Below are 25,621 nucleotides of genomic sequence, written 5' to 3'. Positions count from 1 at the left end.
AGTAGGCATTAGAAATCAGACCTCTACACATTAATGACTTAACACTGTTTCTTTGCTTCTCAGCTTGGGGAAGGGATATTCTCTTTGGGGGAAAGTCACCCATATCAGGAGGCCAGCATACCAGCTCTTCTAATCGATCCAGGTTTGTTGTAGAAAGAGGACTTTTATACAAGGAAACTCTTTCTGGTGGACACCAGGAAGACTGGCATCCTCAGAGACAGTTGGTAGTTCCAACTAAATACTGGGCCAAGCTCTTGAGCTTAGCCCACGATCACGCTAGTGGCCATGCTGGGGTGAACAGGACCAAAGACCGTTTTGGGGGGGTCATTCCACTGGGAGGGAATGGGCAAGGATGTTTCTACCTATGTCCAGTCTTGTGAGGTGTGCCAAAGAGTGGGAAAACCCCAAGACCAGGTCAAAGCCCCTCTCCAGCCACTCCCCATCATTGAAGTTCCATTTCAGCGAGTAGCTGTGGATATTCTGGGTCCTTTTCCGAAAAAGACACCCAGAGGAAAGCAGTACATACTGACTTTCATGGATTTTGCCACCCGATGGCCGGAAGCAGTAGCTCTAAGCAACACCAGGGCTAAAAGTGTGTGCCAGGCACTAGCAGACATTTTTGCCAGGGTAGGTTGGCCCTCCGACATCCTCACAGATGCAGGGACTAATTTCCTGGCAGGAACTATGAAAAACCTTTGGGAAGCTCATGGGGTAAATCACTTGGTTGCCACTCCTTACCACCATCAAACAAATGGCATGGTGGAGAAGTTTAATGGAACTTTGGGGGCCATGATACATAAATTCGTAAATGAGCACTCCAATGATTGGGACCTAGTATTGCAGCAGTTGCTCTTTGCCTACAGAGCTGTACCACATCCCAGTTTAGGGTTTTCCCCATTTGAACTTGTATATGGCCGTGAGGTTAAGGGGCCATTGCAGTTGGTGAAGCAGCAATGGGAGGGATTTACACCTTCTCCAGGAACTAACATTCTGGACTTTGTAACCAACCTACAAAACACGCTCCGAACCTCTTTAGCCCTTGCGAGAGAAAACTTACAGGATGCTCAAAAAGAGCAAAAAGCCTGGTATGATAAACATGCCAGAGAGCGTTCCTTCAAAGTAGGAGACCAGGTCATGGTCTTAAGGGCGCTCCAGGCCCATAAAATGGAAGCATCGTGGGAAGGGCCATTCATGGTCCAGGAGCGCCTGGGAGCTGTTAATTATCTCATAGCATTCCCCACCTCCAAACGAAAGCCTAAGGTGTACCATATTAATTCTCTAAAGCCCTTTTATTCCAGAGAATTAAAGGTTTGTCAGTTTACAGCCCACGGAGGAGACGATGCTGAGTGGCCCGAAGGTGTCTACTACGAAGGGAAAAGTGCTGGTGGTGTGGAAGAGGTGAACCTCTCCATGACCCTTGGGCGTATGCAGCGACAGCAGATCCAGGAGCTGTGCACTAGCTACGCGCCAACGTTCTCAGCCACCCCAGGACTGACTGAACGGGCATACCACTCCATTGACACAGGTAATGCTCACCCAATTAGGGTCCAACCTTACCGGGTGTCTCCTCAAGCTAAAACTGCTATAGAACGGGAGATCCAGGATATGTTACAGATGGGTGTAATCCGCCCCTCTGAAAGTGCATGGGCATCTCCAGTGGTTCTAGTTCCCAAACCAGATGGGGAAATACGTTTTTGCGTGGACTACCGTAAGCTAAATGCTGTAACTCGCCCAGACAACTATCCAATGCCCCGCACAGATGAACTATTAGAGAAACTGGGACGGGCCCAGTTCATCTCTACCTTGGACTTAACCAGGGGGTACTGGCAGGTACCGCTAGATGAATCTGCCAAGGAAAGGTCAGCCTTCATCACACATCTCGGGCTGTATGAATTTAATGTACTCCCTTTTGGGCTGCGAAATGCACCCGCCACTTTCCAAAGACTTGTAGATGGTCTCCTAGCGGGATTAGGAGAATATGCAGTCACCTACCTTGACGACGTGGCCATATTTTCGGATTCCTGGGCAGACCACCTGGAACATCTACAAAAAGTCCTTGAGCGCATAAGGGAGGCAGGACTAACTGTTAAGGCTAAGAAGTGTCAAATAGGCCTAAACAGAGTGACTTACCTTGGACACCAGGTGGGTCAAGGAACTATCAGCCCCCTACAGGCCAAAGTGGATGCTATCCAAAAGTGGCCTGTCCCAAAGTCAAAGAAACAGGTTCAATCCTTCTTAGGCTTGGCCGGTTATTACAGACGATTTGTACCGCACTACAGCCAAATCGCTGCCCCACTGACAGACCTAACCAAAAAGAAACAGCCAAATGCTGTTCAGTGGACCGGAAAGTGTCAGAAGGCCTTTAACAAGCTTAAAGCGACACTCATGTCTGACCCTGTACTAAGGGCCCCAGACTTTGACAAACCGTTCCTAGTAACCACAGATGCATCCGAGCGTGGTGTGGGAGCAGTTTTAATGCACAAAGGACCTGATCAAGAATTCCACCCTGTAGTGTTTCTCAGCAAAAAACTGTCTGAGAGGGAAAGCAACTGGTCAGTCACTGAAAAAGAATGTTATGCCATTGTCTACGCTCTGGAAAAGCTACGCCCATATGTTTGGGGACGGCGTTTCCACCTGCAAACCGACCATGCTGCACTAAAGTGGCTTCACACCGTCAAAGAAACTAACAAAAAACTTCTTCGGTGGAGTTTAGCTCTCCAAGATTTTGATTTTCGACATCCAACACATCTCAGGAGCTTCTAACAAAGTGGCTGATGCACTCTCCCGTGAAAGTTTCCCAGAATCAACTGGTTAAAATCGTCCTTGAGATGTGGAAAATATTGTTAGTCTTTATGTACTTGGTAGTATATTTAGAGATGCATGTGTCTTATTAACTCTGTTTTTCCTAGAGCTCCAGGAAGAAATCCCAGCCAGTGTTTCACCCTACCTGAGATTTGGGGGGCGTGTCATAAATATAAAGGGAAGGGTAAACCCCTTTGAAATCCCTCCTGGCCAGGGGAAAGCTCCTCTCACCTGTAAAGGGTTAAGAAGCTAAAGGTAACCTCGCTGGCACCTGACCAAAATGACCAATGAGGAGACAAGATACTTTCAAAAGCTGGGAGGAGGGAGGGAAACAAAGGGTCTGTGTCTGTCTATATGCTGGTTTTTACCGGGGATAGACCAGGAATGGAGTCTTAGAACTTTTAGTAAGTAATCTAGCTAGGTATGTGTTAGATTATGATTTCTTTAAATGGCTGAGAAAAGAATTGTGCTGAATAGAATAACTATTTCTGTCTGTGTATCTTTTTTGTAACTTAAGGTTTTGCCTAGAGGGGTTCTCTATGTTTTTGAATCTAATTACCCTGTAAGATATCTACCATCCTGATTTTACAGGGGGGATTTCTTTATTTCTATTTACTTCTATTTTTTTATTAAAAGTCTTCTTGTAAAAAACTGAATGCTTTTTCATTGTTCTCAGATCCAAGGTTTTGGGTCTGTGGTCACCTATGTAAATTGGTGAGGCTTTTTATCCAACATTTCCCAGGAAAGGGGGGATGCAAGTGTTGGGAGGATTGTTCATTGTTCTTAAGATCCAAGGGTCTGGGTCTGTAGTCACCTAGGCAAATTGGTGAGGCTTTTTACCAAACCTTGTCCAGGAAGTGGGGTGCAGGGTTTTGGGAAGTATTTTGGGGGGAAAGACGCGTTCAAACAGCTCTTCCCCAGTAACCAGTATTAGTTTGGTGGTGGTAGCGGCCAGTCCAAGGACAAAGGGTGGAATATTTTGTACCTTGGGGAAGTTTTGACCTAAGCTGGTAAAGATAAGCTTAGGAGGTTTTTTCATGCAGGTCCCCACATCTGTACCCTAGAGTTCAGAGTGGGGGAGGAACCTTGACATAGGAAAAGGCAATTTTGTCAGGGTTTTTCCCCCTGCATGGGGCCAGCAAAGGAGAAAGTGTGAAGATGTTGCTTGTTGGAGAAGTGGGCAGGTGGGTGACAGAGGATGCCATTAGTACCAGAGATAATGCAGGAGTGAATGGTACAATAAACTAGTAGATCTGATAGTAGAAAGTTATGGTTTTTATGGTATTTTTCCTTCTGAAGTATCTGACACTGCTGGAGAAAGGATACTGGAATGCATAGACCAATCATCTGGCCAGGTACAATTCAGAAATTCTACATTCTGAATTCTATTCTGGAATTCCAGAAACTCTCTCACATCACTCAAATCCTTTCTAGGACATTTGAGCATTTTGCAATAGGAGAACATAAAAGAGATGCACACTATTTCATTTCTGTGAGGAGTTGTCTTGGGAATAAAAAGTTTTTAACTTTTCTAGCACAACAGTGCGTATTATCCATGAAACATGGATTATTCAAGAAGATTAATGTTTTTGACATAAACTTTAGGTATTTAAAGGATAAGACCAACATCAGTCCACATTTCAGTCTCTCTTTTGAGGATAATCTATATTTAATGTAGGCTTTCTTGTGAAGGGGGAAAAAAGCATTATAGATAGTCTGGTTTAATTGCTAAGGAGCTGTCTCAAAATCTTTGCTACCACTAACTACTACAGGGTTCATGACTATATGAATCCTAATACTCTCATCAGGAAAATAATGTGTATTTAATCTGCATGCTTAAATAACTAGGCAAATTGGCAGCAATTGGAAGAATCATTGCTATAAATGAGAGAGAGCAGTGCAATAAAACAGATCCCTGTGAAACATTTAAGTTTATTACAGAATAACAGTATGTGCAACAACCAGCATTACTTGGAATATGTGAGGGGAAAAAATTAAACTTGCTTGCTTTTAATATAAATTGATGTGTGTTTAGAAATTAGTGGCCTGATCATGGGAGGTGTTGAGTAGCTGCAAATCCTACTGTAGCCCATGGGAGTTGCGGGAGCAGAATATCTTGGAGAATTGGGCCACCTCACTTTCCAACTATATGGAAGGCACTCTGGAGACATTTTCCTCCTATGCAAGTCAGGAATTATATGATGAGGCATCCTAGAACAGAACATCTGTAAAGCTTTTCTGGCCCCTTGGGTTTAAAATTCTGGATGACAGTATATGTGGGTTCTGTGGGGTTTGGGGCTGAGTAAGTCCTGTTTTTATACAAAGTTCAGGGTTTTGAAACCTTGGAAAATAACCAAGAACTAAAGTTTTCATAAAGCAAGAAAAATACTGTTGGTGAAGATGAAGATCACAATTAACTGGTGCATGAGGACTGCTTTGTGCTGCTCCAGTTGCTCTTAGTTGGGTACTAAAAATTCCCCAGTGTGGGCAAGGAGTTGTAGGTAGTGTAGAGCTGACACCAGAGCTCCTATATTGTCCTACTTCTGGCTGCTGATGTAGGGGCTCCTTTACACCTGGTTGCTCTCTGGGGGCTATTGTCAATTGGCATACATATGAGTGCCTGTCAAGTTGCCTTAATTTACACCAAGGACTAGCCTGGTGCCCAAACTTCCCCATGATAGTGGGAAGGGAGGGTTGGTGGAAGAAGGAGACTAAAAGCTGGCATGAAAGCCACCTTTGCACACACTCAGTTTCTTTTTGGATTTGTGATGAACATTCCTGGAGAACTGGTGCCAAAGAGGTTAAGCATAGGATTTTCAAAAGCACTTAGTGCTGGCCTAACTACTTCTACTGAAGTGTATGGCAAAACTCCAATAGACTTCAATAGGAGCAGAGTTAGACCAAAGCATTTTGTTTTTGAAAATCCAACCTGGGGAGTGTTGCTCAGTCCTAGTAGAAATATTAATGGATTTGTTCACTGTAAATGGTAACTGAAATACATTGCATTTGTATGGAGATTATCATATCCAGTATTGAAGACAACTCTTATGGAAGAGGCATATCTGGCCTGAAGCAAGCCTAAGTTAAAGGTCTGCCTTGGTGGTTTGGATGTGTTTTAAAGCCCTCACAGATATCATTCAAAATCCTTTACTTACAGATAAGGGGCAAACACAGGACAAAAAGGAAAAATGGCTTCTCTAAAATATTGTGGCTGGTTAGTTGAACCGTATCTAAATCTTGATCAGACTCACTTTCTCTTATTTCCTAACAACTTTTAACAGGTCTCAGGAGCTTCTCCAGCACACATGACTGACCATAAGCAAGACCAGGAGCTCACAAGATTAGACCAAACCCACAACCTCAGAAAAGAGATTGCGGAGTGAAGATTCCACACTGGGAATGTCGTGGGTAGGGGTTCTTTCTGGATGACTTGGAAGAGGGATGAGTCTGTTGAGGGTGACAGAGAGAAAGTTGAGGATAGTGAGGATGATAGTTATGCAAACTGAACCATAAAAGACTTGGGTTTAGTTTCCAGAAAGGACTGAGGTGCAGACTGGTGTGCATATTTTACAAAGTGGTTTGGTTTACCCTTTATAAAAGCTAAGTACAGTCTTATTGTAGCTTATGTTTAGGTTTGAAAAGTGAGATTACATTCAGATTTAGAAATTGTTTAAAAGACAGTGATCTCTTAATAGGAGTGCAGCAAAAATTCTCATACAGTAGCTATTAAAAGTAACCAAAGCCAGAATCCCTGTCTTCTGCTTTTTGACTTCCGTTGCTAAAATCAATCTAACATTTCAGTAAGTTCAGAGACATAGTTTCCCTTTGGGTAGGATAAAAGAAAGTTGGTTACAATGAAGCAAGAAGTGTCAAAAGGGTTCAAAACTCGACCAGCATGATATGGAATTGCCTGAGGTACCTGTCAATATGTTCTCCTAATAGTCTTAAAAGCTCAAATGAGTGCTGTCATGAAATTGCCATGTTTTTTGTGAGTTCTCTTCTAAACAAAAGCAGATTCTGGTTCAGTTAATCCATGGGAAGGCTGCATGCTATGGTGTAGCTCTTCAAGCACGGTGTCAGTGGACACTTGCCAAGAAGTGCACCATTATAACAACAAAGTTTTTTTTTTTTTTACAAAGATATCTGCATTGCTTTGAGTTCTGAACGTCACCTAGCCACCTGGTGCATTTGGTATCTGAAAGGTGTATACCAGCTCATAATACAAGGAAAGCTCCATAGAACATTGAACATGTCTTCTTCTGTGCTATAGCTGGGATCCCAGAGGAGCCTAAGAAAGATAGGTGCCCAGTTCCTAATGAATTTTACGGGCAGTTGGGTGCCTAACCTCCTTTGCAAACCCCAGCCCATATGGTCCTCATTAAATAACCCATAATTAATAGTATGGCCAGTGATGCCATTTTTCAGGAATAATGGTACTTTTTTTTAGGGCAACCAACTGGTCTGTGTTGTTTACATTATGCGCCAAAGTATCTCATTTATTAGTGTACAGGTGGCCCCAGTATCCACAAGAGCCATATCAATGCACTGCTTTATCTGTTCCAGTACTGCAATTTATCTTAGGTCACAGGTGTGCTCACAATGCTTTTAATTAGCTTTATCTATAGGTTGCTGCTTGGGGTAATTTTTCACATACTGTGGTGCTATCTATTAATAACATTAGCTGCTGCCTTAAATGTAGTGACCTAATTTCATAGGAGAATCAAAGCTCAGGTCGTCTACATCTTCTAAATGTGTAAATTATTCTGTTCTCTTTAGAGTCTTCTACCACTCCAACCACCATGGTATCAGAGTGACTTATGAAGTTAATTTAAGTTACTTCTGATGGGAATAAATTATGTGATTTTTTTGTTTTCTATTTCATAAATGATAATAGGTTGTGAGTTGCTTTGAAGGAACGTAACTTTTACACGTGGATCTTAAAGTATCAAGGTCTGTAGTCATTCTTTCCATGACAGTGCGTTTCACCATCCTGAGCAGTTGCTAGGAAACCTCCCTAGGAATCTGTCTCTCCTTTACCTCTAGACTGAGAAGATTCATTAACTCTCCCACCTTTACAGGCTTTCCCCAATTACAGAGTACAGTCTATTTGCAACAGAAATAGAGCCAAGAGTTTAATCACATTGTCCTTTTCTAATCTTTACGCCGTAGGTTGTCCAAACCCTACAGTTTGTTTCATCCACTTCTGCCAGGGAGCAAACAGTCAGTATGGTGTTACGCAATTCACTGTATAAATTTCAACGGAGAGGTATATCAGGAAATATACACAAAAATGGGAACCCTGTACAATGCCTTTCATTTTTAAAAACGTTTGCCATTCAGCTCCTTTCACTCTCCATGCTGACTGTAATAATCCCCTTCCAGCGCAACACACTCTAACCACATCCCACCTTTAGTTGTGTGACTATAACTACCCTCTCTTGGAAAATAACCTATCAGGCAGGAGAACTCAATATGCTAAACGGACACAAAACAATGATGTGACAGCTACCCGGTCTTAGTCTTTGGGTTAGGAGACCTGAGCTTCTGGAAGTGCTGCCCACTACCTATACCAAATAATCATTATAGAATTCAGTACCTCACAAACATTCTCTTTTAGGTCAATGTTACAGCACAAAAAGCAGATCATCTTGATTTCTAGTGTTAGAAATAGATGGCAATTAGCAAGCATCAAGAATCTGCAAATTCACAATGGGGGAGCAGCGAAGTGTTGATCCAGGACTTGCATGTTGGAGGTTGTCATAAAAGGTGTTCATCTGCAGCTGTAGTGTCAGTCAGCCTCTCGCTCCTGTAGCGTCTGTTGATGTGACTGTTCTTTGTGTTCATGATCAGTTAAATCAATCTTACCACCTCCATGCGGGCCAATTTCCCATAAGCAGAGAGGCCATCAGTTTCCACTCCACAACAGTCAGATGGAGTGCATAACATGACTGCTCAATGCTCTTTTTATCATTTACATTTGGCAAAAAGTGTATACCTTTGGCTTTCAGAAGCAGAGCTCTGCAAGCAGAGCTCTCACCGTGAGGCTGGACTACTACAGTGCAGGTTACTCTTGCCAAACCTGTGGAGATTGCAGCTAGCACAGAGCACAGTGTTCTGCTTATTAAACTGGGTGTCATACAAAGAGCACATTATGCTTGTTCTCTGTGATCTGCACAAGCTACTGGCCATTTTCTGGGTGAAGATTAAGTGTTATTTTTGAATGATTTGGGTCCCAGGCATTTGGAAAAACTGCCTGTCTTCCCTTATGTTCCACAAGTGCCTCCACAAATTGGATCCCACTGAAATCAATGGCAATGTTGCTCTGGGACAAGGATTTGGCACTAAGCATGAAACAAATCTTGTTTATTAATGTCATTTTGTTCAAATTAAGCTCAAATTCAAAACATACAAAATGTTCTTCCAGCTATTCCTGCACTCAGGCTAGCTGAATCTATGGCTCATATTGTATTGGAGTTAGCACAATAACCTTCATTAGTGAGATCTAGTCAGATTAAATTGATGAAATATCACAAATGTGTCTTGCTGGCTAGTGCATTTTTGATTAGCAAACTAGTTTATAGTGAAGTTTTTTTTAAAGCAAACTAATGATTTTATACAGTAACCTCATGGCAATGGCACCTCTGTACAGTCAACAGTGATTGATAAATAATAGCATGATAAATTCTCTTAAATTGTTCTGACAACTATACATAGCCTATGATGGGCCTCTTGACTTCAAGCCGACTCCTGTTCATAAATACATTCAGAACAATTTAAATGCTGTTCAATTTTTAGTTTTGTACACCTCAAGCATTTGCTGTTTTTACGTTCTGATGTTTGCAGACTTCGAATGTTTTAGTTAATTAAAAGTAAAACAATTACTTGTTTCACATTATGTAGTCATGCTCTGCACTATGCAGAAATCTTTCCCATAATCCAAAGATCTCAGGAAACAGTATTCTTCCCATTTCCCCTTTTACATATAAAGACAATTTAGAAGAAAGAAGGGTTGGTTGCTATTATTGTTTATTAAGTATATTACAGTAGCACCCAGAAGGATTCAGGATTAAGGACCACATTGTGTTAGGTGGTGTGCAAACACATAGCGGGAGATAATCCCTGTCTGAGAAATTTTATAATCTAATATAAGAATTGATGCTCATGGGTCTTTCTCCAGAGGCCTTCTACAGTATGGGAATATGAGAAGAGGAAGCGGTTGTTTGGGGTAATCCAGGGCTGGGAGCTGACAGAGTGGACCACATGTTCGAAGTTGCTGCAAAGGAGTCTGGGACATTGTGCTGAGAGGAAAGAATGGGTACTCATCTACAGTAAATGTTCTCCAAGATGTGTTGTGCATATAGACATTCCACTGGAGGTAATTCTGTAATAGTTCTTTTACTGATGGCGGAACTTCAGATTGTCTGAACAGAAACTGCAACACAGACTTGCTGAAGCTGACATCGTCGCAAGATGCTTGAGTGATGGCATAATGTCTGGAAAAGGCATGTACAGATGCACATGTTGCCACTTCACAAATGTCCATTATAGGACCATAAATCAGAAAGGTTGACAAAGTGGACTGGGACCCAGTGGAGTGAGCCATTACTCTCAGTGGAGGAGAGACGTCTGCCAAGCTTGATACTGTCAGAGATCCCGTGTAATATACGTTGAGTTGACACTGGTTGGCCTTTGACTCTCTCGGCATAGACTACAAAAAGCCTATTAGAGGTTCTGCACACCTTAGTGTGGTAAACGTAGAATGCCAAAGCTCTGCAAACATCTAAAGTATGAAGTGTTTCCTCAACTTAAGAAGAATGAGACTTGGTTAAGTACTGGGTCAAAGATTGAGTCCATGCAATGTGGTGATAGGTGTTGTCACTGTGCCCAGACAGAAAATCTCTTCCACTTTGCTGCATACGTGGTTCTAGTGAAATCCTTTCTCCTGTTTATCAGGATAGGTTGCACATCTGTGCAGCACAGTTTTCACTAGCATTTAGTCAGAAATTATCCACACAGAGAGACTGAAGAAGGGGTGCATGGAGTGACCTTGGTTCTGAGGCAGGAGATCCTCTATCGCTAGGGATCTATACTCAGTTACAAAGATTAAGCAATCCAGGTCACAACTGTATTTCCAGCAGAGATCTCAAGAGTCCTATAAGAGATAGTCCAGTCCTGCTCGATGCTGGCAGGTATCATCGTTTGCAGTAGGCCCTTCTCACAAGACATCAGTGATCATATATGATGACATATGATGATCTACGAGCAGCAAAACACTTAAGCAGGTAGAATTTTGCACACTCCTAAGTTGAATGGGCTGCAAGATGATAAAGAACTAAAAACTGGGGTTGAGAGGAGGAATGAGAAGTGTGGTAATGCTTCTGTGTACACACTTCCCACACCGACATGGGGGCTCTCCCATCTGCACAGGTAATCCACCTCCTGGAGAGGCAATAGGTAGGTCAATGGAAGAATTTTTCCATTGATCCAGTGTTATCTACATGGGGACTTAGGTCGGCTTAACAATGCCAATCGGGGGTGTGGATTTTTCACACCCCTGACCAATGTAGTTAAACTGACCTGGTTTTCTAGTGTGGACCAGGCCTTAGGCACAAAGCTTATATAGCAGTAACTATCCAAATACTGTGCAAAGCATGCCTTCTTCTACAAGACTTTTGACAGGTATTACTGTTATCTAAAGTGACCCCCTTTAATTAGTGCAGCATTTTATGTCAGATGAAGAGTAAAGTTGTTCTTGTAGAACAGCTTGATATTTTAATGGATTCTGCTTCATATAAATCTTTGTTCAGCCTGTTTACAGTGTTTATGAATTACAAATTTAAAATTAATTAAATGAAAGACACACAAAAGAGTGAAGTTGGGGAGAAACTTGAAAACTTAGGGGATTGGTGGTCGGCTATGTGGTCGATCTCGATCTCTCTTCTAGGTCACCAGATCAAATATACCCCATGTCACTAGTGACAAAGTAGTTACCATCCAGTCAATGCCTGGTACATTGCATTAAATGCATTAATAAGTCTCTTTTCAAGTGTCCACATTAATAAAAACTACCCTCACAACTAGTAATTATTGGTTCCCTTATTAGTAGTCTCAGCAAAGGTCAAGGACTGAGTAGGCATAGAGACAAAACTATTCTTTTATGCCTAGGTTTATTCTTCAAGGTCAGGGATGAGGGACACCAGCAGGGCAATGCTGCTCCTTACTTGTAATGGTCTATGGCTAAACACAAGAATTCATTCTGCAGGGCTGTCATAAACATTATATTAATTTAAAAATATATATTTAAAAAGAGCGCAGATGGATGAAAATACACACGTGCAAAACCAGGAATCCTCAGCTAGAATATCAAATTTTACTCATTAACAAAGGGTCCAAACTCTGGAGTATTCATTGATACAAATAAACATTAATGTCGATAAAAAAAAATTCCAAGAAAACCCTAAATAAAATGTTTTGCAAGATTTCAGGGTTTGGTCCAAATGGAATTGAAGAAATAATAGAAATAAATCACTCTTGAAAATTCAGATTCCCATGCAACATTGCCTCTCTGAATTACAGAGATTGCTCCACACAGAGTACTTTGGTGGGCAAACAGGATGTTTCTAATGCCAAAGGATGCTGTCTATATCTATTTACATACTTGTCTAAACCTATCTGGTATGTGACGGAGTTACACACACTTTTTTTTTGCCCAGCTGTTCCTTTTAAATCAATGGGAGGAAAAATGAATTCTGTAGTAGTTACCTTCAATGTTAGTTTCCTCTCCCTTTCTTACTATTCCCTGCATGCTCATCATCTTTCAACCTAACATTTTCACACTTCACTTCTTGCCAGTGATACATGTGAAGCATCTAAACTGATGTATGTACCGAATGTTTGCTAGTTCAGTAAGTAACAGACTCAGCACCTTCAGAGTATTGTTCTTTGGTCCCCAGTTTGAGAAATAATGCAATGTTATTTATAGATGACCATAATTAAAGACATAATACACGGTCAAATAAGGCAACAAGTCTTGTTAAAATGTGCTTTGTGTTTTTGATTGTAATCACTGGAGTATGGGTAATTTTCACAGGTGGGAATTTAGCATCAGTGTTAATAAACTCTTCTGTTTGTGGAATTACTTAGGTGGTAGCTTTGTGGAACTACATAAAGCACCAGAACGGTCATTATACTTAACACTGAAGCCACTCAAATAGCAAGAATGAGCAGCACAATCATAATGTTATGAGTCTGGCAGGGAAACCATCTTTACCCTACAGTGCTTATGTATTCTGGAACAACAAAAATTATACAGGATTATACTGTATCAAGACTTCAGCTGCACTGAGCGATCGTGTGAGACATATCTCTTAGGTCAGGTCTACACTGAAAAGCTAGATCAACCCAGCTACGTCACTAAGAGGCATGAAAAATCCATACCCCTGAGTGGTGGAATTAAACCAACCTAACCCCCAGTGTAGACAGCATTGACAGAAGAATTCTTCTGTAGACTTAGCTAATGTCTCTTGGGGAGGTGGATTACCTATGCTGAAGTGCTGCAACTATGCCATTGTAGTGTTTCAAGAGCAGACAAACCCATAAAGGTCCCTAATTTAAAGGGATGTTACTCATTTTAGTCCAATGTCCCCTATATTCCACACAAAACTGGCATCTCCTCACTTCTATCATTGAAAATTACTTTGCTCAGAAATAGAGAATTGTGAAGCTAAAGTTAGTGTCACTGAAGGAACACGTATGCAAGTTACAGCACTTTTCTATTTATTATTACTCATCCTTGAGTGATTTGGAATGTTGGGCATGCCCAGATAAAGGTGTATCTGTTGAGGACTCCCATAGTAAGAATGCACTTCACTAAGGGTTTTTATTTTAAAAAATAAAACCAGAGAAGCTAAATGCAATATATAAATAAATATTGGTAATATAGTAATATGAACCCAGACAAATTAGATTACAACGTTTGAGTTTTCTACTGTAAACTTAACTCTACTACATTCCATGTATATTAGAAATATTAACTTTTTAAATTTCCTGATTTTTGTGCTTGCTTTAGCTATGTTAACATTGCATGAATGTTTGATTTACATTTAATTAACAAGAACATAAGGTGAATTATTGGGCATTCTAATGCCAACCTCATTCATATAAAGAGGTTTGTTTCCATTCAGAAAGTTCAAGCCTCTTTACATGGCACAGGTTCAGATTAGTTCACCAGGCTGTTTGACTTTATCTAATTGTTACATAGTTACGGTAACAAAGCGTAATATTTCAAAATGGTGAGAACAGTTTTTGTCACATGATTTCCATTGACTGTAATGAGAGCCGCAGAGCTAAAACCTCACACAATGTTTTGAAAATGAAAATGTTTTGCTTGGTATTCACGGATTAAAATATGTTCTGTGTGAGTAAAGGGCACATTTGGGGGGATGTGTTCATGGCTATGTAACTTACATCATCTGTGAAAACAACAGCAACATGAGTAATAACCGTAATTGAAGTTTTGGCTACTAACAAATTCTTGTTTTCCTTACTCATGCTAATAGATCCATGAAAGTTGATGGAATCATTTGTATGAGTAAGATGAGAATTTGGCTCAAAGTACCTTCTGTTTTCTTACTAGGATCACTAGATGCCTCACTAATATCACTGGGACTCAGAGCTTTACAGCTATTTTCTTTTTGATTAAAGCTGCTTGAATTAAGTCCAATGAAGTGCATTTAGTAGTTCCATTCAATAACATTTCATTTTACCTTTGGTGGATTTTTTTCATCTTTCAATCATGTCATATGTGGGAAAGGCTAAGTTATAAACAGATTGAACTGTTAGAACTTTACGGAAGATAAAATATGTTCACTTACTGCCCTGATGCTTTCAAAATGTCCGCCTTCCTTCTCAAAATCAATTGGCTGCCCATTCAAAGTCCAGTAGAAAGTCACATCTAGTGTGTTGTCATGAATCGCTTTGCAACTGAGGACAATGCTTTCTCCAACGGTTAACTCAGTCCTCTTGGGAGTCAGGTCTATCCTTGTTGGTTCTTGAAAACAGAAGAATTAGTAATAATTAAATGCAGGTCTTGTGATATTCCAACATCAATATAGCATTTGCTTGAGTTCTGTTTAATTCTAAAAGTCTTGTCTGCCTGCTGGGCTGAAGGTTTTTTGTTTCTGAGTACACAGGGTCAAGTACACTGTGGTATGTGGGCCCACAGTGGGGAGGGAGCAAAGACTGGGGAGAGACAGCTATAATCTCCTCATCTTCATGAGGGCACAATCTCATCTAGTCACCACAAGGAATGCTGGGAAGGAAGACCCACTATCACACTGGCTGGTGCATTGTCCTCAAGAAATGATGTTTCCAACTTTCATAATTTCATCATGAGCCAAAGAATATTTTTTAAAGCATCAGCTCCTGGAATCTTGTGATTATACAACAACCTCAACTTTCATTTAAAAAAAGAGTATATTTCTAGCTCTCGTAGTTGCAGGGAAAAGTTTGAAAACCTGAACCCTAAAGACTCAAACACCAGAAAACAAACAAAAGAACCCAATATCATGATTTGGGGGGGGGGTTATTCATGATTTGCATATTTCTTGTTATTGACAATAATACTGGGAATGCAGTCCTCAGCAGTATGTATTAGCTAGGGGCATATACTATTTTCTTTTAGAGAACAGCAACCTGGGACCGATAATAAAACCCTGCTTTGGCCCTGCTTTGAGCCATCATCCGCAGCAACTTTAGGACTTGATCCATCAAGGTGCAGAGCACTCTGGTCCTAAAAATCACTGTAAATACACACATACCTGAACATGTGCTTAAAAACTTTTCTGGATTGGGCACAGAGTACTCAGCAACTTGTATGATTGAGCCTTTCTATTGGGTAAATTGAATCACCAGCACCATTCTGCTCCCTCACACCCAAGTGTAAGCTTAGTGCAGTTAAGGATCTAGTTCTTTGTAATGGTCAAGTTTGAACTACTTCCCCTGGATAGCCAGAGGTTCTGTTTCTTCAGTTCTAGAGTTATGTGTCAAAAACATATTGCTGCTTGCCAGTGGAATGTATCCCTCATGTATCTTTTGAAAATGCTCTTTGAACTGTCAATTATTCATTGCTGATTTATAACTCAGAGTGAAGTGCTGTGTAAATTTAAGATGACTGATCTCTTATCAATAAATTAGACTTCATTTGTCTAAATAGCAACCCAGTGGCTGGGAAACTAGTTGTAACTGAGTAGTTAGAAAACAGGTAATGATCTGCTGGGTTTCTAATCTAGCCATTTCTTTTTAGGATTTCTATGGCTAAAAATAGGACTTTATTGCTATACTTTATTCACTGTGTGCATGTAGAAAGGATAATTATTTTTGGCAGCTAGCATGTCTAACAGCCAAAGGTATATACCTCCTAATTTTTCTCTCTCTTTTCTTTTACACACAGAATTAATTTAATAATCTGGAAAGATTTAATTTATGTACTAGTTTTTCTGACACATAGGTATCATAAAACATTATGGGCATGTATTCAACAGAGGGGAAGCAATTGTTGGCACAATCTTTGGTAAACTCTCTGGGGGCAAGCACTGTCTTTTTGTTCTGTGTCTGTGCAGCAACGGCCCTAGCACAATGGGGTCTTGGTCCATAACCGGGGCTCCTGGAGCTATTACTGTACAAATAATCAATAATCTATAACAATAATATAATATAATAATAATAATATAATTAATAACTAATCGGTGTGGTTTTCCATACCTTTAACAAATACTGAGGCTACAGTTTCTGCTGAACCAAACACATTTTCTCCTTGGCATAAATACCTTCCTTCGTCAGATTTGGAAGCATTCAGGATTTGTAGGCTCCCATCTGGAAGAACAGTTATCCTGAAAATTATAAAAAATGTTTGTATCCTGTAATAGCATGTACCAGCTATCTCAAACATAGGCAGATTCCATGGTGTTATCTTTTAGGGTTAACAAACAGGATTAAGAATGGCTGCCACTGTGCGCAAGAATGATCATTGAATCCGCCTACTTAGGAAAGGATGCAATAAACCCATTTTATTCCCTCTGCCTCTTTAACTCAAAATAGGCTCTGGGAGGAATCAGTGGATTAGTTCTCCTTTGACACTTAATGATGGTGAATTTTAATTATATTTTTGTAAAAATATGATCCTTGATACTTTATCTTTAAAACTTGGCTACTACATTATTGTTGAGTGATATTTCAATATTAAGCACAAGCTATCCCACCTGAAACTAACAGTGACCTTAAAAAACAAATCTAAGAATTATGAAGGGTAAAAAAGTAGAGGATGACAGGGAAAGAACATAAAATTAATTGTATGTGGCCAAAATATGATTTATAGCACTTGCTATACACAATGCAGGACAGGGATGGAAATGAGTTCTGGTGACTTCTGTTTACCCTTTTTCCCCCAGAGTATTGTGAGGGCCTGATTCTCCAAACTCTGTGAGTAACTTCATTGAAGTCACTGGATCTCATGAGAAACGTGCAAAATCACACCCTCTGTGTAGGGTGGTTGAAATTTTAGCCTGGTCTAAACTATGCTAGAAAGAGAAATTTGGATTTGAAAAGATGGAAAATAAAACACTGTTGTCACTTTTAATATTCTAAAATTTAAAATTATGTCCTCCTTCTGTGATCTCCTATTCAAGTTTTATTATCTTTTTTATTTTTTAAGTAAAACTTATTGAGTGAGATTCACCCATGTGACACGAGGCCAGTGCAAGACCTAGGTATCACTTAATTCCTACTATGAGGGCATTAGTGGGAATTAATTGGCATATCAGTCTTGCACTGATCCTATACATAGGGGAAAATTTCACCCATTGTAGATTGTTATTATATAAACCTTTTGTGCTCCTCTCTGCCTACATGCACTCATGCAGTCTAGCCATAGGTGGCAGGAGAAAGGGAAATGCATCTCCTGGGGACACTCCTTCCTATTTGCCAGTCCTACAAAAGTCTAAGTGCATTTTCAGGTGCTCTGTGGGATTCTGCCCATTTGAAGGGGCAGAAGTGAGATGATGTTCTTTACCAGATAGTTCCTCCGCCACAAACAGCAAAGTACATTACTGCAGAGAAAGCCTACAGTAACTTACATTGTTTTGTCCTTCATGTTGTGGACATTCAAGGAGCAATTATAAGTAGGGCAGCAGCCATCCCAAGTTCATTAGCATCTACAGAATCTAAGCCTGATTTTTAAAAAATGAGTCCTTATGGTTGTGATGAAAACCTTTCAAATACCAACTAAGTGCAAAGTGATGCTGTGCTGAATCTGCAGCAGACAGAGAGGCTGAAACAATAACTGCAGGAGAGGTGTGAATCCCTCTTGTCCATTCATCTCAAAAGGATACAAACTCTGAAGACTGTCTCTTGGAGACAGTATCATTAACATCATATTTGATAGGAAGGGGGTGAGATGAGGAGAAACCTATATCTTCAAATCCCAGGAGGCATAAGAACCAGGAATCAGTGGGAGCTGCAGAGTGTCAAAGAGATAAAGTGCTTCTGAAACGAACACGTTGTCCATTTGCTCTCCTCTTGGCCTTAACTGCTTAGCTGAGCAGAGCCACCCCAAGGAAAAGACTATCAAGAATTCAAGGAGCTATGGCCCTATCCTGATGGACAGGTTTCACCCTGCCTCCAGTGCAGCCAATAAAGGGAGAAAACCTCATCTGAGGAAAGGCAAGTTAGGATAGAAAGCTGAATTGTAATTTGGAGCAATTTACTTAAAGCATACGTCTCAGTAATGTGTACTCACTAAATTATCAAGGCACCTGTACAGTGTTCCACTTGGGGGGAAATGTGCTGCATGACCTTGATCATGAAAAATACTGCCCCCTGGTATTATATATAAGCCACAAGATTTATTGGGGAGGAAAAGCAGAGTCTCATTTTAATGCAAAATGTATTACCATTTATTTCAAAGATAAAATTGGTCACCACTCTCAGCAATGCAATATAGCAGCATAATAGTTTCCAGAAGAAAGAAGGGGCAATGAAAGGTCAGGCCAGTGCACACGGTGACACTATGGTGACAAATATTTTCTGTCTTTCTTTAGGCAAATAAATCACCGTATAGAAGACATAGGGTTTGTTGAAATATGGCATAGTGAGAATAACAAAAAACATGATCACATTAGACAACTATCCTTTAACCTATCTGAATTTTCTTAAAAGGTAATCTAACAAGTGAATACACCTGAAACTTTGTTATAAAATGTTTTAAAATTTAAAATTACCTTCAAAGTAATAATCTAATTTAGGAATGGACAGTGATTTAAGACGCATTCTTTCTTCTTTGCAGTGAGCTGCCCATTATATTTTCCTTTTCAGGATGCTCTGTAATCAACGCAGTTAAACTAGTGTATCTAACATTACAAGACTTTGCAAAATGGTGATGTTTTTCAACAGTATAGTGTCAGCTCCAGGTATATGAAAAGCCACTTCTGCAATTTTACAAATTATAAAAGTTTATACAAGCCAAGTTTTAAAATAAAACAGTTTTTTGGGCAGGGAGAGCTAGATTTTAAGGGAGATTACTTAATGAATCCTATGCACAGTTCCAGCTACATTTCTAGCCATCTCACATCTCTTGTGATATAAAAGGAAAAGAATGACTTGAGTAATCAAAGGGCTTTCAAGCAGGTCTGCTGGTAAATCAGCTGGCAAGGAACTGGACAGTAAAATAAATGACAGGGTTAGTAATCATAATTTTCTTTTTGGAGCTTAGGCAAGAGCAGAATGATAGCTCTATTAGAGACTGAAATAATGTCTTTGTCCACAGACCTGGATAGGCAGTGGTAGTGCAACATAGGTAGCTTTAGTCCAGACTACTCCACCCTGACCTGCTAGTGTCAACCCTAGAGAGACCACCTCCTGGGTATGTCAATATTTGAATTTTTAGATGCCTTTAACATGTATTCATTAACATGTGTTATCTGAGAACGAAATTCCAGTGTATACACTACACCAAAATCTGTCCCAGGATGCAGTCGCTTCTTGATAGTCCTTTTAACACTAAGCTGCAGGGTTCATAAATTCATATTCATAGATTCCAAGGCCAAAACGGACCATTGTAATCATCTGGTCTGACCTCCTGCATAACGTAGGCTATAAAACTTTCCTAAAATAATTCCTAAATGTAACTAGAACAAATGTCTGTGTCAACTCTGCACTATACCCTACAATTGTGTTATTTAGCACAACAAAAAAGCAGTGTAGCCATAGGCTAGGAGTTCAGTTTCAATGATCTCCCAAAGGCTTGGTTCTTCTACTAAAACTGCCAATGATGGTGACAAGTCAGTGCTGGTGGCTTTTGAGACTTGTACACATGTCCAGTAGGAAATGGAATAACCACCAAACTCATTTAACACTGAACTCCCATGAAATGGCAACAAATTTTAATTACTGAGCTGGATCGCAGACTCATAGAAATGTCGAGCTGGAAGGAACCTTTGGAGTTCATCTAGTCCAGCCCCCTGCACTGAGAGTAACTCTGACTGACCGCTATGCCTACCTACATGCCTCCAGCTTTCACCCAGATCATACCACACGATCCGTTGTCTACAGCCAAGCTCTACGATACAACTGCATTTGCTCCAACCCCTCAAACAGAGACAAACACTTACAAGAACTCTATCAAGTGTTCTTACAACTACAATACCCACCTGCTGAAGTGAAGAAACAGATTGACAGAACCTAACTAGTAAAGTGCTCATTCACCAATATCTGTAAACCATCTACTGACCGTGTTTTTTTCCTGCAGTGTTCACAAAGATCTCAGATATAGTTCAAGCTTTGCTGAGCCAGGTGGAAATTAAGGCAAAATCCTGGTCTCATTGAAATCCATCAGTGTTTTGACATTGACTTCATTGGCTTAGGATTTCACCATTAGGGTATGTCTACAATACAGCTGCAGCTACATAGCTAAGGCAATGCAGTGAAGACACTTTCCACATCGACGGAAAGGGTTTTTCCATTGATGTAGTTTGTCCACCTCTCCAAGAGATGGTAACTAGGTTGATGGAAAAATTCTTTCATCAACCTAGCTGTATCTACACTTAGGGTTAGGTCAATCTAACTATGGCATTCAGATTGCGGATTTTTTCGTAAACCCTGAGCAATGTGTAGTCTATAGCAGGTCATAGTCTTCATAGCAATGTGTGATATTATTACCTCCTGCTCTTTCCTCTGGAGACTGTTATTAAAGGACTTGACTCACAGAAATGGAAAGCTGTCATTTTGATACTGCTGTATAATTGACAGTGGACTTTTACCAAGGAGGAAGACACATGTTTTTTGGTTGTACAGTTTGTTGATTTAGAAACTCATTTAAAACACAGGGGCAAATCCTGAGAGGTGCTGAGCACTCGTAGCTCCTACCTAATGACGTCAATAGGAGTTGCAGGGGCTCAATACCTTCCAGGATTGGGCCCTCGGTTTAGAGGAGAGGGTTTAAAGGGTTTAGATCTTTAACTGGATTATATTAGGGAAAAGTAAAGCTACAAAACCTATATTTAGATGAGCATTTTTATCTTGCCATTCTAGGTAGTTATTATTGAATAAGAAAAATCAGGCAAAAATGTGTATTGGTAGGAGGTTTAAGGATGGAGGGTTGCATCTTCATATCCTTTATTTGTTTTGTTGTGTGTGATTTTATATGTTAGGTAGGACTTAATTTTTATATTCCCTAGAAGAGTAATCAGAGCAATTGGGGAAGATGACTATGAAATTTAGTTAAGGAAGTGCCTAAAGAAAAGCTTTGCACACAGTGCAAACACACAGTGACTGGGTAAGAGAAAAAAGAAGTGACTAAAGTGGTTACATTTCCTTTCTCCTGTTTTTCTCATTCAGCTCTTAACCAGCGTATAACATTGGTTTGTGTGTATGTTAAAAATGGGAACTTTTTAGATGCATACTTTGTTGAGAAGCTGTATTGACTAATTTAGTCCATGGCCTTTCCCTTTGTTCTGATCTGAGCAATCTGTCATTTCACATTAGCCTGGATATGAAACCTGTCACTACTCTTTAATGTTGATTTCAAGGAATCAGGACAACTATTTGTAAATAGTTGAAACCTTTGCTTCTCCTTGAATGTGCATAAGCTCTCTCTCTCTTGCTCATTTGTAAAAGATGTATAAGCATCTATATCTAATGGGAACTGAGAATCATAGATTCCTAGATCAGAAGGGTCCATTGTGATCTCCTGTATAACACAGGCCATAGAACTTCCCCAAAATAATTCCTAGAGCAGATCTTTTAGAAAAACATTAAAAAGTCATTTATGGAGAATTCACAACCCTTGGTAAATTGTCCCAAAGCTTTCCACACTCTCACTGCTAAAAATTTACCCCATATTTCCAGGCTCAATTTGTCTAGCTTCAACTTCCAGCCATTACATTGCGTTATACCTTTCTCTGCTAGATTGAAGAGCCCATTATTAAATATTTGTTCCCCAGATAGGTATTTGGGGCTGTCAAGTCAAGTCACCCCAACACCTTTTCTCTGTTAAGATAAATAGACTGAGATCCTTGACACTATCACTGTAAGGCACAGTTTATAATCCTTTAAGCATTTTCATAGCTATTCTCTGAACCCTCCCCAATTTATAAATATCCTTCTTAAACTGTGGACATGAGTAATCAAGTGGTCACACCAGTGTCAAATACAGAGGTAAAATAACCTCTCTGCTGTTACTCGAGATTCCCCTGTTTATGCATCCAAAGATCAACAAGCCCCTTTGACCATAGCATCGCACTGGGAGATCATGTTCAGCTGATTATCCATCACAACCCCTAAATCTTTTTCAGAGTCACTGCTTTCCAGGACAAAGCCCTGCATCATGTGAGTATGGCCTACAATGAATTATTGCTATAGGGAAACCTCTTCAGTAACCACCTTTGATGGAGTGCTGTCATTTACATATTGTTAATCTAATTTGACACCTGACTGTGGCTAAGTCCCTAAGCACAACATGGAATTACTAGGATTTTACTAGGATTTTATTCAGACAATTTTCTCAAACATTTATGAAGACTACTGCAATCCTGCGTGTGGCAACCCAGATCACTGGAATACTAAAAGTAATATTCTAAGGCTCAGCGTTAATGTACTCTAAAGCACTATCAGCCATACTGAATACATACAAACTGAATCAGGGCAAAATTTCCAAAGGTGCCACAACTTGGATTTTCTTTTTTGTCCTTGCAGCTTGCTGCACACTAACATCTGTGCATTAAAAACAAGAAAGAAAAGAACAGATTTTGCTGTTACAAATGGGGTTCACCTCTGTAAATGTAATTTAGAATAGTTGACACTAAAAATTCAACACTTCCCAACAGATACCACACTTAGCTCCTATTCTAATTATAGAGAGAAAACTATGGGACCAATCTATAAAAAGGGGAACAAGGACAATGCAGAGAATTAAAGGGCATTCAATTTAACTTTAGTACTCAGAAAGATAATGGAGAAAATAATTTAAAAATCTACCTGCAAATGCCTAGAAGATAACAAGGTGATAAGTAACAGTCAGCATGGATTTGTCAAGAACAAATCAAGTCAAACCAACCTAATAGCTTTCTTTGACAGCATAACAAGCTTTGTGGATTGGGGGAAGTGGTAGATGTGTTATAGCTTAACTTTAGTAAAGCTTTTGATACTATCTCGCATGACCTTCTTATAAACAAACTAGGGAAATACAACCTAAATGGAGCTACTATAAGGTGGAGGCATAACTGGTTGGAAAACTGTTCCCAGAGAGGACTTAGGCTATCCCTCAATGTGAGGATGATGTCTGCCAAAGGGATTCATTGGGGGTTTTTAAGTGGCTGAGGGGCCCAATTTCGTGCCCTGCAGGTGTAATTTTGGAGGAGACATAATTGTTGGCTGGATTGTTGTGCCCTTTCTTTCCTCCTTTGTCATTTCTCTGTCTCATGAGTATGTCTGTTCTCCTCAAAGGGAGCTGTGGCTTGGTGTATGGTGTGGCATCACTGTGTTCTGTTCCGCACCAAGTCCTTCCATTTTGTTGGATTGATCCCTCCCTTTTTATGGTGTACTTTTAGTATGTCTTTGAAGTGCTTCCACTGCCCTCTGCAAGCCCCTCTTCCCTGACTTAACTTGTGAGCTGAGTATTTGCTTCGGAAGGTGAGCGTCAGGCATGCATACACAATGGCCAGCCCAGCGGAGTTGGTGTTTCATGGCCTGCACCTTTTTTTACTGCTGATGTTGGCTGCAGAAAGAATGCTGATATTAGTGAGTCGGTCTTCCCAGCTTATCCTGAGACTCCTCCTGAGGCAGTGCTGTTGGAACCACTCCAGCCGCTTGAGATGTCGTCTGTAAGTTACCCATGTCTCACACCCATAGAGAAGGGTGGGAATGACAATTGCCTTGTAAGTCAAGATCTTGGTGCGTTTGCAGATCCCTATAATTGAAGACTCATTTGAGTAGTCTTCCAAAGGATGTGCTGGCACACCAGATCCTGTATTCAATTATGAGTCAATACTGGTAGTTTGGGAGATGTGGCTGCCAACATATGGAAAATGGTCCCTCCACTTATGGTGATTTGTGGAGTATGAAGAAGAGTTTGTGCAAGTGAGGGCTGGTAGAGCACCTTGCTTTTCCTGATGTTGAGAGAGAGACCCAGACTGCAATAGGCATCTGCAAAAAGACTTAGGGTACTTTGCAGGTAGGCCTCTGTGTGTGCGAGAATGATGTAGTCATGTGCATACTGAAGGTCAGTGATGCCAATTCTCGTGATCTTAGATTTTGTTTGGAGATGTCAGAGAATGAGGAGTTCGCCATCCATACTAGAGTAGTTATTAATGGTTCACAGTCAAGCTGGAAGGGCATATCAAGTGGGGATCAGTTCTGGGTCCGTACAATAGTGTAACACTGTTGCAAAAAAAGCAAACATCATTCTAGGATTTATTGGCAGGAGTGTTGTACACAAAATACAAGAAGCAATTATTCCATTCTACCGTACACTGATTTGGCCTGAACTGGAGTCTTGTGTCCAGTTCTGGGCACCACATTTCAGGAAAGATGTGAACGAATTGGAGAAATGCCAGAGAAGAGCAACAAAAATTATTAAAAGGATTAAAGGTCTAGAAAACATGACCTATGAGGGAAGATTGAAAAAATTGGGTTTATTTAGTCTGGAGAAGAGAAGACTGAGGAGGGACATAATAACAGTTTCAAAGACATAAAAGGTTGTTAAATGGAGGAGGGAGAAAAATTGTTCTTGTTAACCTCTGAGGATAAGACAAGAAGCAATGGTCTTAAATTGCAACGAGGGAGGTTTAGGTTGGACATTAGGAAAAAAATTCCTAACTGTCAGGGTAGTTAAACACTGGAATAAATTGCATAGGGAGGTTGTGGAATCTCCATCATTGGAGATTTTTAAGAGCAGGTTAGACAAATACCTGTCAGGGATGGTCTAAATCAATGGTTCTCAAACTAGGGCTGCCGCTTGTTCAGGGAAAGCCCTTTGCGGGCTGGGCCGGTTTGTTTACTTGCCGCATCTGCAGGTTCGGCCAATCGCGGCTCCCACTGCCGCAGTTCACCGCTCCAGGCCAATGGGGGCTGTGGGAAGGATGTGCTGGCCGCCCTTCCTGCAGCCCCCATTGGCCTGGAGCAGTGAACCGTGGCCAGTGGGAGCCACAATTGGCCGAACCTGTGGACGGGGCAGGTAAACAAACTGGCCTGGCCTGCCAGGGGCTTTTCCTGAACAAGTGGCAGCCCTAGTTTAAGAACCACTGGTCTAGATAATACTTAGTCCTACACT

The 25,621-nt window shown here is 40.5% G+C and overlaps 1 protein-coding gene across 1 annotated transcript in view; it reads right to left on the bottom strand.

Moving 5' to 3' along the window:
• Positions 1-25,621, bottom strand: part of CNTN5 (contactin 5) — a 544,075-nt gene that overhangs the window by 82,152 nt on the left and 436,302 nt on the right. The window contains exons 12-13 of the mRNA XM_077805582.1: positions 16,564-16,691; positions 14,676-14,851 (exon numbers count right to left, since the gene is read on the bottom strand). Of these exons, the coding sequence (XP_077661708.1) occupies positions 14,676-14,851; positions 16,564-16,691 (304 nt within the window). The remainder of the gene's footprint in view (positions 1-14,675; positions 14,852-16,563; positions 16,692-25,621) is intronic.

Source organism: Eretmochelys imbricata, chromosome 1 (assembly GCF_965152235.1).
Source record: "Eretmochelys imbricata isolate rEreImb1 chromosome 1, rEreImb1.hap1, whole genome shotgun sequence".
In the NCBI taxonomy this organism is placed as follows: domain Eukaryota; kingdom Metazoa; phylum Chordata; order Testudines; family Cheloniidae; genus Eretmochelys; species Eretmochelys imbricata.
The sequence above is the reverse complement of the archived record's forward strand: the minus strand, read 5'-3'. Positions and strand labels throughout refer to the sequence as shown.